This window comes from Choloepus didactylus, chromosome 15 (genome assembly GCF_015220235.1).
Source record: "Choloepus didactylus isolate mChoDid1 chromosome 15, mChoDid1.pri, whole genome shotgun sequence".
In the NCBI taxonomy this organism is placed as follows: domain Eukaryota; kingdom Metazoa; phylum Chordata; class Mammalia; order Pilosa; family Megalonychidae; genus Choloepus; species Choloepus didactylus.
The window spans coordinates 55106527-55119058 of record NC_051321.1 but is presented as its reverse complement, the minus strand read 5'-3'; the positions used below and the strand labels follow the sequence as shown (position 1 = coordinate 55119058).

The window sequence follows — 12532 nt, the reverse complement described above, 5'->3', positions numbered from 1 at the left end:
TAGATCTCACACTAGCAGACATCAAATTCTAATATGCTTAAATGTGACACAGATACATATCACAGACAAATCTAGTTAATTTTTGTGCAGGAGAGTTAACATTGCAGGCCTGATCTTTAGAAGTGCCTGCTTAGAAGGCTGGCCCTTGGCTGACATCCAGGAACTTGGCTCTTGTGATAAATGATAACAAGTGATAAGGTTGGGCCTGTTGTGCCAGCCTGACTTGACACTGTGATTTTTGGTGAACACCTGCTTTCCTTCTGTGAGTCTAGAATGTTGGTGGGAAAAGGATGCCTATGTAACCAGCCCCCAGTAAAAATCCTGAACTTCAGGAGTCTCAAGTGGGCTTCCCTGGGCAGAAACACTGCACATGGTACTGCATTTCACTGCTGGAGGGAGAGCACACTGTGTGTAGCCCCTATGAGGAGAGCTGGAAAGCCTGCACATGGATTCCACCTGGTGTCCTTCCCCTTCACTGAACTGGCTGCGTATCCTTGCTGTGTCGCTGTGATACATTTTGGCCATGAGCACGACCATATGCTGAGTCCTTTGAGTCCTATTGACACTATGTGTGGGTGGCCGTGAGACTGCCAAAACAAGTGGTATCAGAAGTGCTGACACAAGCAGTGTCACAAACGTTCTCCACAATATGTATATTAAGGAGTTATATTAAAATCTGTTATATACAACTGATAAGTGTTTTAGGATACAAATAGATCTTCAACTAAAGAGATTTTAACACAGTCTTTTCTATCAAGGAAACTGTGGAAAGCATAGCTCACACTTTCTACGTGCGCCACTATAATAAAAGCAACTCCCAGTTTCTGTCTGGGGTGATGAAAAAGTATGTGATGATTGTACAGCATTTGGAAAGTAATTGCCACTGAACTGTACACTTAAAATAATGGGAGCAGAACTTTAAATGTGACATAATACAAATAAGTGATACAACATCTACTAGGCTGTCACCAAGACACTACTGCATCACAAATTATTTCTATAACCCAAAACATAAATTCTTGGTTTTCCCCACTACTGAATAAAACTCCTGGTGGAAGCATATCAATTACAGTCTAAGAAGAGATTGCAGACATTACTCAGTACACACACATATAAAAGTAGAAATGACTAGTTATCTATGCATAGCAACTTTTATAAGTGACATTAGATGAACCTTTACTGATGCCTAATTTGTGCAATAAAACTATCAGAACAGTAAAAGAGGAGCATTATAAAAAGGAGAACTTTCACAAATAACCTGCATTACATTTTAGGGTTATTACATTGCAACTAAACCTCTGCTGTAAAGATTTCTTTTTTAAAGTCCTAGTTTACAATTGATAGAATGATAGAATTGTGAATTCTTTAAAATTCAGATTTATCTTAATAACAAATTTAAAAGATAAGTAGTGCTCTGTTGTATCTTCATAGACCAAATCCAACAATTTGAATACAACTGAAGCTTTACTTATTTGACCACGGCTAAAGCATTTATCACATTTTCCATGGCTGATCCCAAGAAGAGTGAGGAACAGGACTGATGATTCTACCACAGATCTCAAATTTTAAAACATAATCAATTAGACTGGGCTTTGAGTCCACTTGATTGGTTACCAATAGACACAACTAAACAGCTCCATGAGCAAGAATCTCCTTTAGTCTGAGAGGAAAATTAATTTCCCCAATCTTTCCATCTTAAAAATATACAACTGTGAGAGCAGGATCCTACTGAACATCAATGACTGAATCATTGGCAAAAATAGATCACTGTGACAAAACAAAAGAAATATAACTCATTATTATTTTAAAAAATTCTTTGAATGAATATTAGGGTGCCCTCATGTTCTGTGTTTGTGTGGATAGTAATACTGTTTGGTCCTCTGAAATTGATAAGTAATTAACAAGTAAATGTAAGTTTTCTCTATCAAGTTCATGGGGAGAAATCACTTAAAGCAAGAATGAATTATTATATATGGTTTACATAGGCATATGTGCAAAGCCTGTACTTCAGGAATTATATGCTTTGGACAAAGTGTAGAAGGAATAGGGTATGGAGGTGAAGTTGCCCTCATAACCAGAATCACTAACCTTTTGTATGTGGCAGTTACAAGTATCCATAGTACATCTTGAATAGTATTTTCATTTATGCCTCAAAGCATCCAGGACTCCAGGATTTCAACAGGTGGGATCCTAAATCCCCAAAAGATTTCCTAGTTCCCTCTTTCCAAGAATGCCTCTACATTAATGTTTAACTTATGAGGAAGACCCTTGGTCTTGTATTTACAGTTTTAGATGGCAACTCATGATCTCTTTGTTAAAATTAAGCAGAAACCAATACAGCAAAATGCTGATCTGACTGATCATTATGCCACTACTGAGCTCTTAATATTTTTAATTATGAGAACTCATTAACTCCTTAGTAGACTGATTGTTCAATTCAGATATAAGCAAAGGCAAACAATAGTTAAGCAAGTTTCATAAACTTTAATAAAAGAAAAAACACTTCCAAAAATAAATGCCACACAAATGAAATTTTTTTTAAAAAGTATAAGATACTCAAGGAACAAAATCCTTTACTATCAAAATATACTAAGTATTTAAATCTACTGATGTTGAATGTTCAAATTCAGGGCAAACATAGCTTATAATAATATAGTTAGTAAAAAGTAGTGTTTTTCATGATATGGCTGTTTCAAGACATCACTTGTAACAGTTACATTTTTAAGCCTACATTTTCTGAAACCTCCATTTCACTAATTATTTTACATTCATTTATTAAAATCAATGGCATATTTTCTAGCAACCGGTTAATTTGTGCTTTAATAATAGTGAACCATGGTAAAATATTCAAGTCATTTAAATCCTATGTTAATGACTATACCCATCCAGATTTTAGTACATTTATACAGCCATTCCAATAATTAGAAGTTACAACTATCCTTAAAAATGACATTCATTCAAGTTTGATAAGCATGCTAAAGAATAAACAGACGTAATTTTCCCCAAGTTATTAGAACTTTCTTGTTCTTTAAAAGCTGTCATGACAACCTGCTTATTTAAATCATTTTTAGCTGGCAATTTATAAAAACAGAGGGAAGCATTATTTTAGAGTTTTCTTTGTAACTTCTATAGTAAAAAATGAATGTTCTCTTTCAAGCTGCAATGACATTAAAATTCTATTTCAGAAATTCTATATCTAAAATGTCAAGAAATACAATGTCAGTTATATATGAAGGGGCATTTTAATTAACTGAGCTATTCAGGTTTATAAAGACTTTTCTTCAGTGTTGCTGACTCTGCCTTACTCTCATTCAGTACTTTAGTAAATAATCCATTTTAGATGTGATCCAAGAAAAACCTCAGCTTACTCTAAATTCTCCTCTATAAAAAGGGGTCAATTTAGATCATCTTAAAAACTCTTAATTTAGTTAAGAGATACCCAACTTAAAACAACAAAATTTACATAATTAATGGTGGACAATGCCAAATACAACAAAACTCATTTATACAATTTGGAATTAATCTTCATGCAAAACTTTATACAGAGTTTTGATCCTTATAGATAAAATAACTTTAAATATTTTATCTTAAGTAATCAAAGACAAATAGTAGAAAAAGCATTTTATTTATATGGAAAAGGCTACAATAAGATCTGTAAAAGGTGTCTATATAATATTGCCTATACAGGAAAAAATTCAAATGTGAATAGCAACAAATAAAAGTTACACATCTTCCTACTTAGCAGTGCAATTAATTCACATTGCAATAGTTAACTCAAGTATAACAAAATCAAAACAAGTGTTTCTCCATAATCAGTATACTGAGAATTACAGTGTAAAGATCATTTCAGGTTTAAGAAATATGCAATCAATCTACAGAATATCCTCAGACAAGGGAGACAGACAGTTAATTCATTTAATTGGTTTTTGTGTTTTTTCAATACTGTTCACAGGAAAAAAGTAATGAGTTGATGTACATGGTAAATAGAATATATTTAGTCTATACAGTAAAAAAATACAAATTATAAAGTGAGCTAACAAAGAATGAAATCTGAATACAGATTTATAAAACTGACATCTTAGTACACACAGTATTTCTCATGTAAAAACACCTAGTTTCAGCAAAAAAATAATTTGGTTGCTTTTCAGCTGCATTGTAGATCTTGAAAGCTGAAGATGCAGATGTCCAGGTCTCTTAAAAACCATAATAAATGTCTTTCTTAATGCATACAAAATAATAAATGCTCTCATCACAGTCTTAAGGGTATTTCTGGAAGTTTGTTTTGTCTTGCTTCAGAAACACATTTAAAATGGGTAAAAATCAAGGGATTTTGTGGTACACTGAAACAGTAAACAGTGCTCAATATACCGCTAATGTTGAAAGAAAAACCTAGATTTTACAGTACTCATATATGAAAAAAAATTCTGAATTTACATTGCATATTTCTGAGTCCATTCTCTTGCGTGTCTGTTGTATCTGTAGGCATACAAAAGGGATACAGTAAAAACATTCAAATTTAATCTTTTAGAAGCATCTATATACATAAAACTAATTCTGCCTTCCTATGTTTAACTGCAGTAATCATATATATGCCAATTATTGGGATCAACGAGACTTAGGCTCATGCACAAATAAAATAGAAAACATAAATTGTTTTTTAACTCATGGATTTCTCTACAACCTCTATGAAAATATAAAGATATAAACAACAAAATGAAAAACCCAATTTCTAATAGAAATTTATGAAAGCCAACTCTAAATGGATGTTATCTACAAATTGTAAATTAACTATGAAACTAGCAAGATGAAGTAGTTTGAAAATTACGTCAGTTTAGTGGTGGGGGTGGGGATGGCTATTAAATATAACAACTTCCTGGGAGAAGATACAGAACACAATATACAATACTTTGCAATCATTAAATACTTTCATTTTTAATTTACTGCCCAGTTATATATAGTTCTTTCCCATTAATAAACATGAGATACTGTGCAAACACAGAACATGTACTATCAAATATTAAAGGATTAAATGATAAATGGGAAGGAACATGGATCTTTTGGAAAAAGACTAAGAGTTAAAAAGAGTATTTAAGATAAACTTAATACTAGCATAATAAGCATCATTAAATGTATTTAAATATATTAATAATACTCTTAAATTTTGGCATACCTACATAGAAATGCACCCAAATAGAAATTAATGTAAGTAAACACTTACTTTTCTTTGTCTGATTTATAGATTTGTGCAATATCTGGTACTAAAGGGTCATCTGGATTAGGATCACAAAGTAAAGAGCATATGGACAATAAAACTAGATTTAAAAGAGAACATCACATTAGATAATGATCTTTCTACTTTATACAAATATGTAAAGTAATTTTATTGAATTTACATATTTAACTTATAAAGAAAGCAAAATAAAATGAATACATTAAATTAACCATATAATATATACAAACACAAAATTAATATACCTTTTGAAGTTTTATATTCTACTTGAATTTCAATGTATTTAAAACATCTAAATGTCCAAAGTAGCTATTAACCTTTAAACTCAAGAGTTCTCTACAAAAATATTTTTAGATAATTAACGATATCCTCAATGGCACATGATCAAAAACTTTTCAGAATGGCATCCTAATGTAAGATATTTCTTGACATACTTTTATATTTTAACATAAAAACTGTCCATTTTTTAAATTCTAATTTAATGCAGAAAATGTGTGCTCTAATAAATTAAATTCAAGGTAGAACAATCAAATTACAGTTAACAGTCCAAACCATTTTTAATGTCAGGTTCCTGTGCCATTTTACTTTGACTTAGTGCCACAGACTATCTGCAAAGAAGGAAGATTTTTAAGATCTGTTCAATTAATCTTTTCTTCCATGTGCCTTTTATTTGTATTGCACACATTTAAAAAGCACGTAAACAGATATCTTTACCTAACTTGTATATTTTAAAATATAAATGAAAATTGAAAAAACAGTTGTTTCATGTTACATAACATAAAAATATGAAGGCAAATGACTACACTTTAAAAAAAAGAGATTTAAATATCTGAAAGCAGAGGGAACAAGGACTCTGATTCCTCATTTGGCTGTATCAATTGCATGCTACCACTTCTGAGGGGAACATGGAATCTTTGGAACTTCCTCCCATCTCCACTCTCTTCTATGATGCTCCTTTATCTTTTCCAGCCCTTTAATCTGAAGTTGGATATATAAAGTAGAGTTGACTCTTAAATGACAGGGAAAGCATGTGGTGACAGCTTTTGAAAAATATAATATTTTGTACATCATCTTTATCTCCCCTTCAGCCCACTGAGACGTTATGCCTTATATATCAAACCAATGGGGTAAATTTTCTGGGATATCCTATTGATACACCTCCAGAAAGCTTCCAGACTATATTCATGAGAAAAAGCAAATTAAGACTTTGGAACTATAGAAAAGTAAGATATGTGTAAACAAATAAGCCAAGTATGAGTTACCACTATAAAATAAGCAAGAGTGAAGTTCCTCTTCTCCTCACTTCTGCCACCTGGAGCCATTTGCCCTGATCTCACAATTATCCACAGACCGAAGATAAGGAAAAAGGTGCTAATAGCAATCATGTGAGTGCTTAATATGTTCCAGGTACATAATGACCCTACGTGGTAGTTCTAATATAATCCCATTTTACATATGAGGAAACTGAGGTTGCTTGAATTCTTAAAGGACAAAGCTTCCAGAAGCCAATAATACGAATTATTCTTTTTAAAACCTACTAATGTCAAGAGACAAGTGCTGCTTTGCATCTGGCAATCTGCCATTTCTTTTACTGGTGTAAGTACTTGGGTGTTTATGCCAGATGACATGCATGTTATGACACCATTCCAGAAAAGAATGTATTAATTTGAATAATCCTTTGACACAGAATCTTTCTCATACCCAGTGCATAACAGTTATACTGTGTGAAAGGTTTTAAAGAGGACACTAGAAACTATACAACCATTTTAGATAAGCATTTTAGGTCAGAAAAACTATTGCTCAAAAAAATGACCTGAAGGACTATTACTTATCTAAAATTTAAATTACTTATCTCTGTGTACACTGCTTCCTATAGAACTTATCACACACATATACACAAAAGTTACATCTCTAGGTAGCATATATAAAAAAATGATCATGGATTCTTCCCATGAACGATTCAAAAGAAACAATTCTCTTGAATTCCATAGAAAAGGAAAACTATCAAGTTACTTCAGGGCCAGAAGCTTCTAATCCAAACAATATTGTCCAACTATCAAGTTCTCTTGTGTTTAAGAAACAAGACACAAATTAAGAGTGTAGAAATAACAAATAATATTAGCCACTAAAACAGAAATGACTTCAAATGTCCTATGTAGACATCTAATAATTGAGCAAAGCACAAATACTATACATTTTTGAAAGTTAAGAATCAGTATAGATTGTGTCATTTGTAATGATGCTATTGATTATTCAAAGTTTAGACTAACATGTTACATGTACTGACTGACATTATTTGAGAGTGTAAAATCTATCTTTCATTTTAAATCATTTATTTATAAGCCAAATATCATTTTTCTTCTTGGTGAAGTAAATCAGATGTAAAGTTTTACTCCATAAATCAATTTAATGAATGGGACGGCTGGTCCTAAAATCCTATTTTTTACTTCTGTCTCTTACCCCTACTTTTTTAAAGACAAAGCCCAAATTAAAGGCATAGAAAGTCAATAGGCTTAGTCCCAAATTTCTAGCTCTTACATTCTGAATTTCTTCTCATTTCATCATTTAAATTTGCCCATGAAGCACCATCCCCCCAAGCTAAGTGCTAAAAGTCAGAGTAATTTCGGAGCTATAAAAACGAAGCAAAATCAAAACATGAGAAAAGAAGAGTAGAATAATTATTTTTTAAATTTTGGCCCTAGTTATTTCTACCATATTTTTCCTGTCTTACTGTTATCAACTGTTATAAATCTGATAAATGAAATTACCTTTTGATACTGTCAGAGCTGGTGACCACTGTGACCTCAGGATATCAAGACAAATACTTCCATTACTGTTTATGTTTGGATGGTAAATTTTTGTTGTGAAAGCAATCTATACATTAAAAAAAACAAAACAAACAAAAAAACAAAACCAAAAAAAATGTTACAATCCATGAATTATCCACAAAACAAAATCAATTTGCTCTATAGTAAAATGTCTTCAACTTAATGTGAACTTACAGGAGGTATTCAACACAAACTGAATAAGCATCTACTTTGTGCTATATGTGGTTCTAGCTACTGAGAAGATGAAAGTAAATAAGTCAAATTCCTTCTCCCTTTCCCCAATTTAGAAGTATTTCAGAGTATAATAAGTAGTTTATAGTAGTCAGGATGGCTAGTTGACTAGTATCTGAAGTAATTATCCACGGATTTCATCAAGCCTCAAAGTAATCTTTTTCTTAATTTGCTTACTGATGATACCTGAAAGTAACACTTGGATCTAAATACAGGGTACTGACTCTGTTTCAGGGGTAAGCTGAAAGACCTCAGTTTTTACATGTCCTAAAAAATCTACCAAGAATATTAAATTTTCACGAGTTGTTGTCATATTTCATATAAATAATGTTAATCTGGTATTTTAACCTTGATCTATCATTTGTTTCCTCTTTAAAACTAACTTAAATTTAATAAGAACGTATTTTTATCTCCTCCACCATACTAAATGAAAGGATTGTGACCTATGTACTTCTGTATTCTAGAATATAACATAACAAGGTAAGTGCTAAATGTTTGTTGAATACTTAAAAACTGAGTAAGAAGGGTAAACTTTGGAAAGATAATCCCTTGAATGGAAAAGTCCGATTCTTGATCATAAAAACTTCCCAAACATATTTAATAAGGAGGTAAAGAAAGAAAAGGAACCAAATTTATAACATATGGAACACTGCCTTCTGCTATACAAATATAATGCAATATTTGAGTAAGAGAGCTTATTTCAGAGTCAGTGGTTTTATGAAACGTGTACACACACAAATACCTACAATCTTTGATATCATGAAAATATCTCTGGGAAGAGAGTAAAATCCCTGACATGAGAATCACATCAATCATAAACATAAAAATACCTTTGGTGGTTTAAAAGGATAGTCTGTCGGAAAATGTACAGTGAGAAAGAAGACTCCACCTTGATATGCACTATCGGGCTGAAATTACAAAACATCTGAATCAGTGTTTGATTACTAAATCTATTTAGTAACTTAAAATTATGTTCCCCAGAGATTTTCGGTTTGACGAAAATGCCATCATTTTGCCATAAGTTCAAATCATTTACCTTTGGAGACAGGAAGATTTTCCAACCAATCACATTGACATCACACAGTTTAAAACAAAACAAAAATAGGACACACACAGTGGTATGGCTTGTCCACACGAATCTGTTTATGACTACAATTTTTTTAAGATCAGTACACACACAAGATTGCTATGAGAAAATAATTATTTTCTGCAGCAGTAATTAGTATGAAAACAAGGGTTGGGGCTAGTATTTATCTTCTTACTTACAAAACTAAGTTCTGATATTCACTTAAGGGGCAAAAATGGAGATGAAATGAAGAGATCGAGTTATGAAAAGAAAAGACTAGGTGACACTGTTTGACCTCAAATCTTCATCTATAGTAACAATTATAAAATTTATAAAATAATGTGGAAAATGTCCTACAGTTTTATTAATGATTCAACATCTCTTCTCATTCCAGATTATATTTATCTTAGTGCTTGATTCAAAATATTAAACTAATTTACATCCAGATTCAACAAAGAGCAAAAAAATCCCAAATTAGATCTAAATAAATCTCAGTATTCATGGAATTATAAAACTTGGAATTAATTTTACAAAGGGAAATTTAAATTTGGCCAGGTTTGTTTAGGCAATTAGAAAATATTTATAATACTAAAAGCAAAAAAAAAAAAAAAAAAAATGATTAAAGAGAAAAGCAAAAAGGTAGCAAAATATACCTAAAATTCTATTTTTATTTCCTTCATATTTAACTAAATATATCATGTAATAGTAACATTTTGGTAATAAAGGCAAGACTATCATTACTTCCTCCTTAAGCTTCTGCATATATATTTAAGGACTGTAATATATAATTATTCTTACTAAATATTTTGCTTAACTTTGTTCCTTAAAGGTTATAAAGAATGTAGAAAATGTAAGCAACTTACAATGACAGATATGGTCTGCTTAGATATTCAAATAATACTGCAGAGTACTATAGAGTGGTATGCTTCCATTACTAAATTAAGAGAGGTATGAACAACATAACTGTAACCATTTGCTACATGTGATTCACCTATGAAATACTTGTGGAGGGCTACAATTAAAATGGCATGTGTAAGCCTCTAAATGAGTATTCTGAATAAACAGTGAAAACAGTAAGCAATGAAAACCAAACAGAAATAACTAAATTCTTATAGAAAATCAATATTTAAATAATAAATTGCATTTTACCCTTTAAAAAACTAACAGTATAATAATTTAGCAATTTGAGACCCTGCCTAAAAGTCCTACTCTGAAAATTATTACTCTTTTTTTAAACAGTTAAACACAAGGCAGAATGATTAAAACTTCTATTGTTTATTAGACAGTGCTTTCGGTGGAGGGAGGAGACAATGATGTTCATGGACATATGGTACTAATGTACTCTCACCCAGCAAGTAGATTTGAGCTGTCAATGCCCATTCTTAGGTGGTTATTTTTGCTCGTGGAAAGAAAAGCCTATTTCAAAGCAAAACTGTCTCTCAGGTGTAGAAATAATCTTAACAAAGGATAATAAGTATTAAGAGAAAAACTCATGAGTTGGCAAAGATAGATCCACTCCAATATTTTATCAGTTCTTTCTCACAAATAGCAACAGTGTTGAAACTTACCATTGCAAATTAGTGCTTATTCCTGTAGGAATTCTATTATTGGATTAATTAGATTTATTTCTACATAAATAAATGATTATGCTTAGTTCTGAACAACTGACTTTTTGTATTTGGGAAAAAAAGGTAAAGCCATCCCACAGCCTGGCAGTCTGGTTGCAAATTGCGGTGATCCACTGCTATGTGTGATCATCAAGGATTTGGCAAAGGAAAACATCACTGTAATCCTAGCATGTATTGCCACCAACGCACTAGAAAATTGTCATACATCCTTAATCATATGTTGCTTACTAGCTGAATAAGAGTACAAGAAAATTCAACTTTAGCCACAAGTATCTGATCAAAGGTGAAATGGCAAGAATGAGGTATGGCTGAGAGTATTAATTTCATATATATATGAATCATACTTACAGGCCCCATAATAGTTGCTTGCCAGTGGAACACTGAAACAAACAAAGGAGTTTTGGAGTCATTTACAAATGTTCAAACCTATATTATTAACGGTAGTAAAATCCTAGCAACAGAGCAAAGCTTACAGTCATCTCCCACAGGTCCAGCGGAACAGTGAGCAGGTGGATCACGTTGCAGATCACTCAGTTCCTGAAGCAAAGCAAAAATATTTAAGATTAATTCTTTCTTTATCCAGTGAAGTAACCATAATAATTCATTAACACAATAACAGCTTGACTTTAAAACTCATTTTAGGCAGTTCCATTCAAAATATAAAAACACAAAATTTATCACTCACTAGCAGAAGAGTATGAAAATAAGGTGTTAACTCCCTTCATGAAAAAGCTCCAACACTGGAAAAATTAAATGGATTAAAATATTGTTTTCTTTAACATTCCTAACACAAAAGACTTACTGAGTATCTACTACATGCAAAGTAATTTACATAAGAGCTAGGTAAACAATACATGACACAGATCTTCCTTCCAATAGGTTTGCAATTCAATAAGGGAGAAAGGCGGCTCACTGAGAGATGGATATTTAAGGAATAACTTGAAGGTTCAGTGGAAAGAAAGTAGAGCAGTCAGATCAGGTTTTGAAATCTGGAGCACTGATTCATATGCTTTTTTCTGCTTTAAATGCAATGAAGGAAGGATTATGGAAAGGTCACAAGCTTTAGAGCTGGCCAGTCCTGGGATGGAATAGCAGTTCCACCATAACTAGCTCTGTGAGCTTGGGGAACTCAGTTAACTTCCTTAGCCTCAACCAGGAAGGAACCAATCACCTGCAAATATTAAAGGTATAAATTCAGTATAAAAAACTGCAACCGAGGAACCTAATTTAGTTTGGAAGATCAGGGAATGTCTCTGAGGAAGTGACATTTAAGCTGATATTTAAAGTATGGACTGGTCTCAGTTTGGGGGAACAGGAGCACTGTGAAGTAGAGTAGTATAAGATGAGGCTGGAAAGATAGAAGTCAGTATGAAAATAGAGAATAAATACATTGTGCCGGTTTGGATATATTATGTCCCCCCAAAAGCCATATTCTTTAATGCAATCTTGTGGAGGCAGATTTATTCATCTTTCTGATTAGGGTGTGACTTCTTGATTGACTGTTTCCATGGAGATTTGACCCCGCACATTCAGGGTAGCTCTTGATTAG

General features: G+C 32.3%; 1 protein-coding gene across 2 annotated transcripts in view; it reads right to left on the bottom strand.

Annotated features, from left to right (window-relative positions):
- Positions 1-3606: 3606 nt before the first annotated feature.
- UBE2D1 (ubiquitin conjugating enzyme E2 D1) overlaps positions 3607-12532 on the bottom strand; it is a 45332-nt gene continuing 36406 nt past the window's right edge. The window contains exons 2-7 of one of the 2 annotated variants that reach the window (XM_037805063.1): positions 11457-11520; positions 11332-11363; positions 9120-9197; positions 7999-8104; positions 5219-5312; positions 3607-4476 (exon numbers count right to left, since the gene is read on the bottom strand). In XM_037805063.1, coding sequence (XP_037660991.1) covers positions 4431-4476; positions 5219-5312; positions 7999-8104; positions 9120-9197; positions 11332-11363; positions 11457-11520 — 420 coding nt within the window. In that variant the 3' untranslated portion in view covers positions 3607-4430. The remainder of the gene's footprint in view (positions 4477-5218; positions 5313-7998; positions 8105-9119; positions 9198-11331; positions 11364-11456; positions 11521-12532) is intronic. The other variant, XM_037805064.1, reaches the window with a different exon arrangement.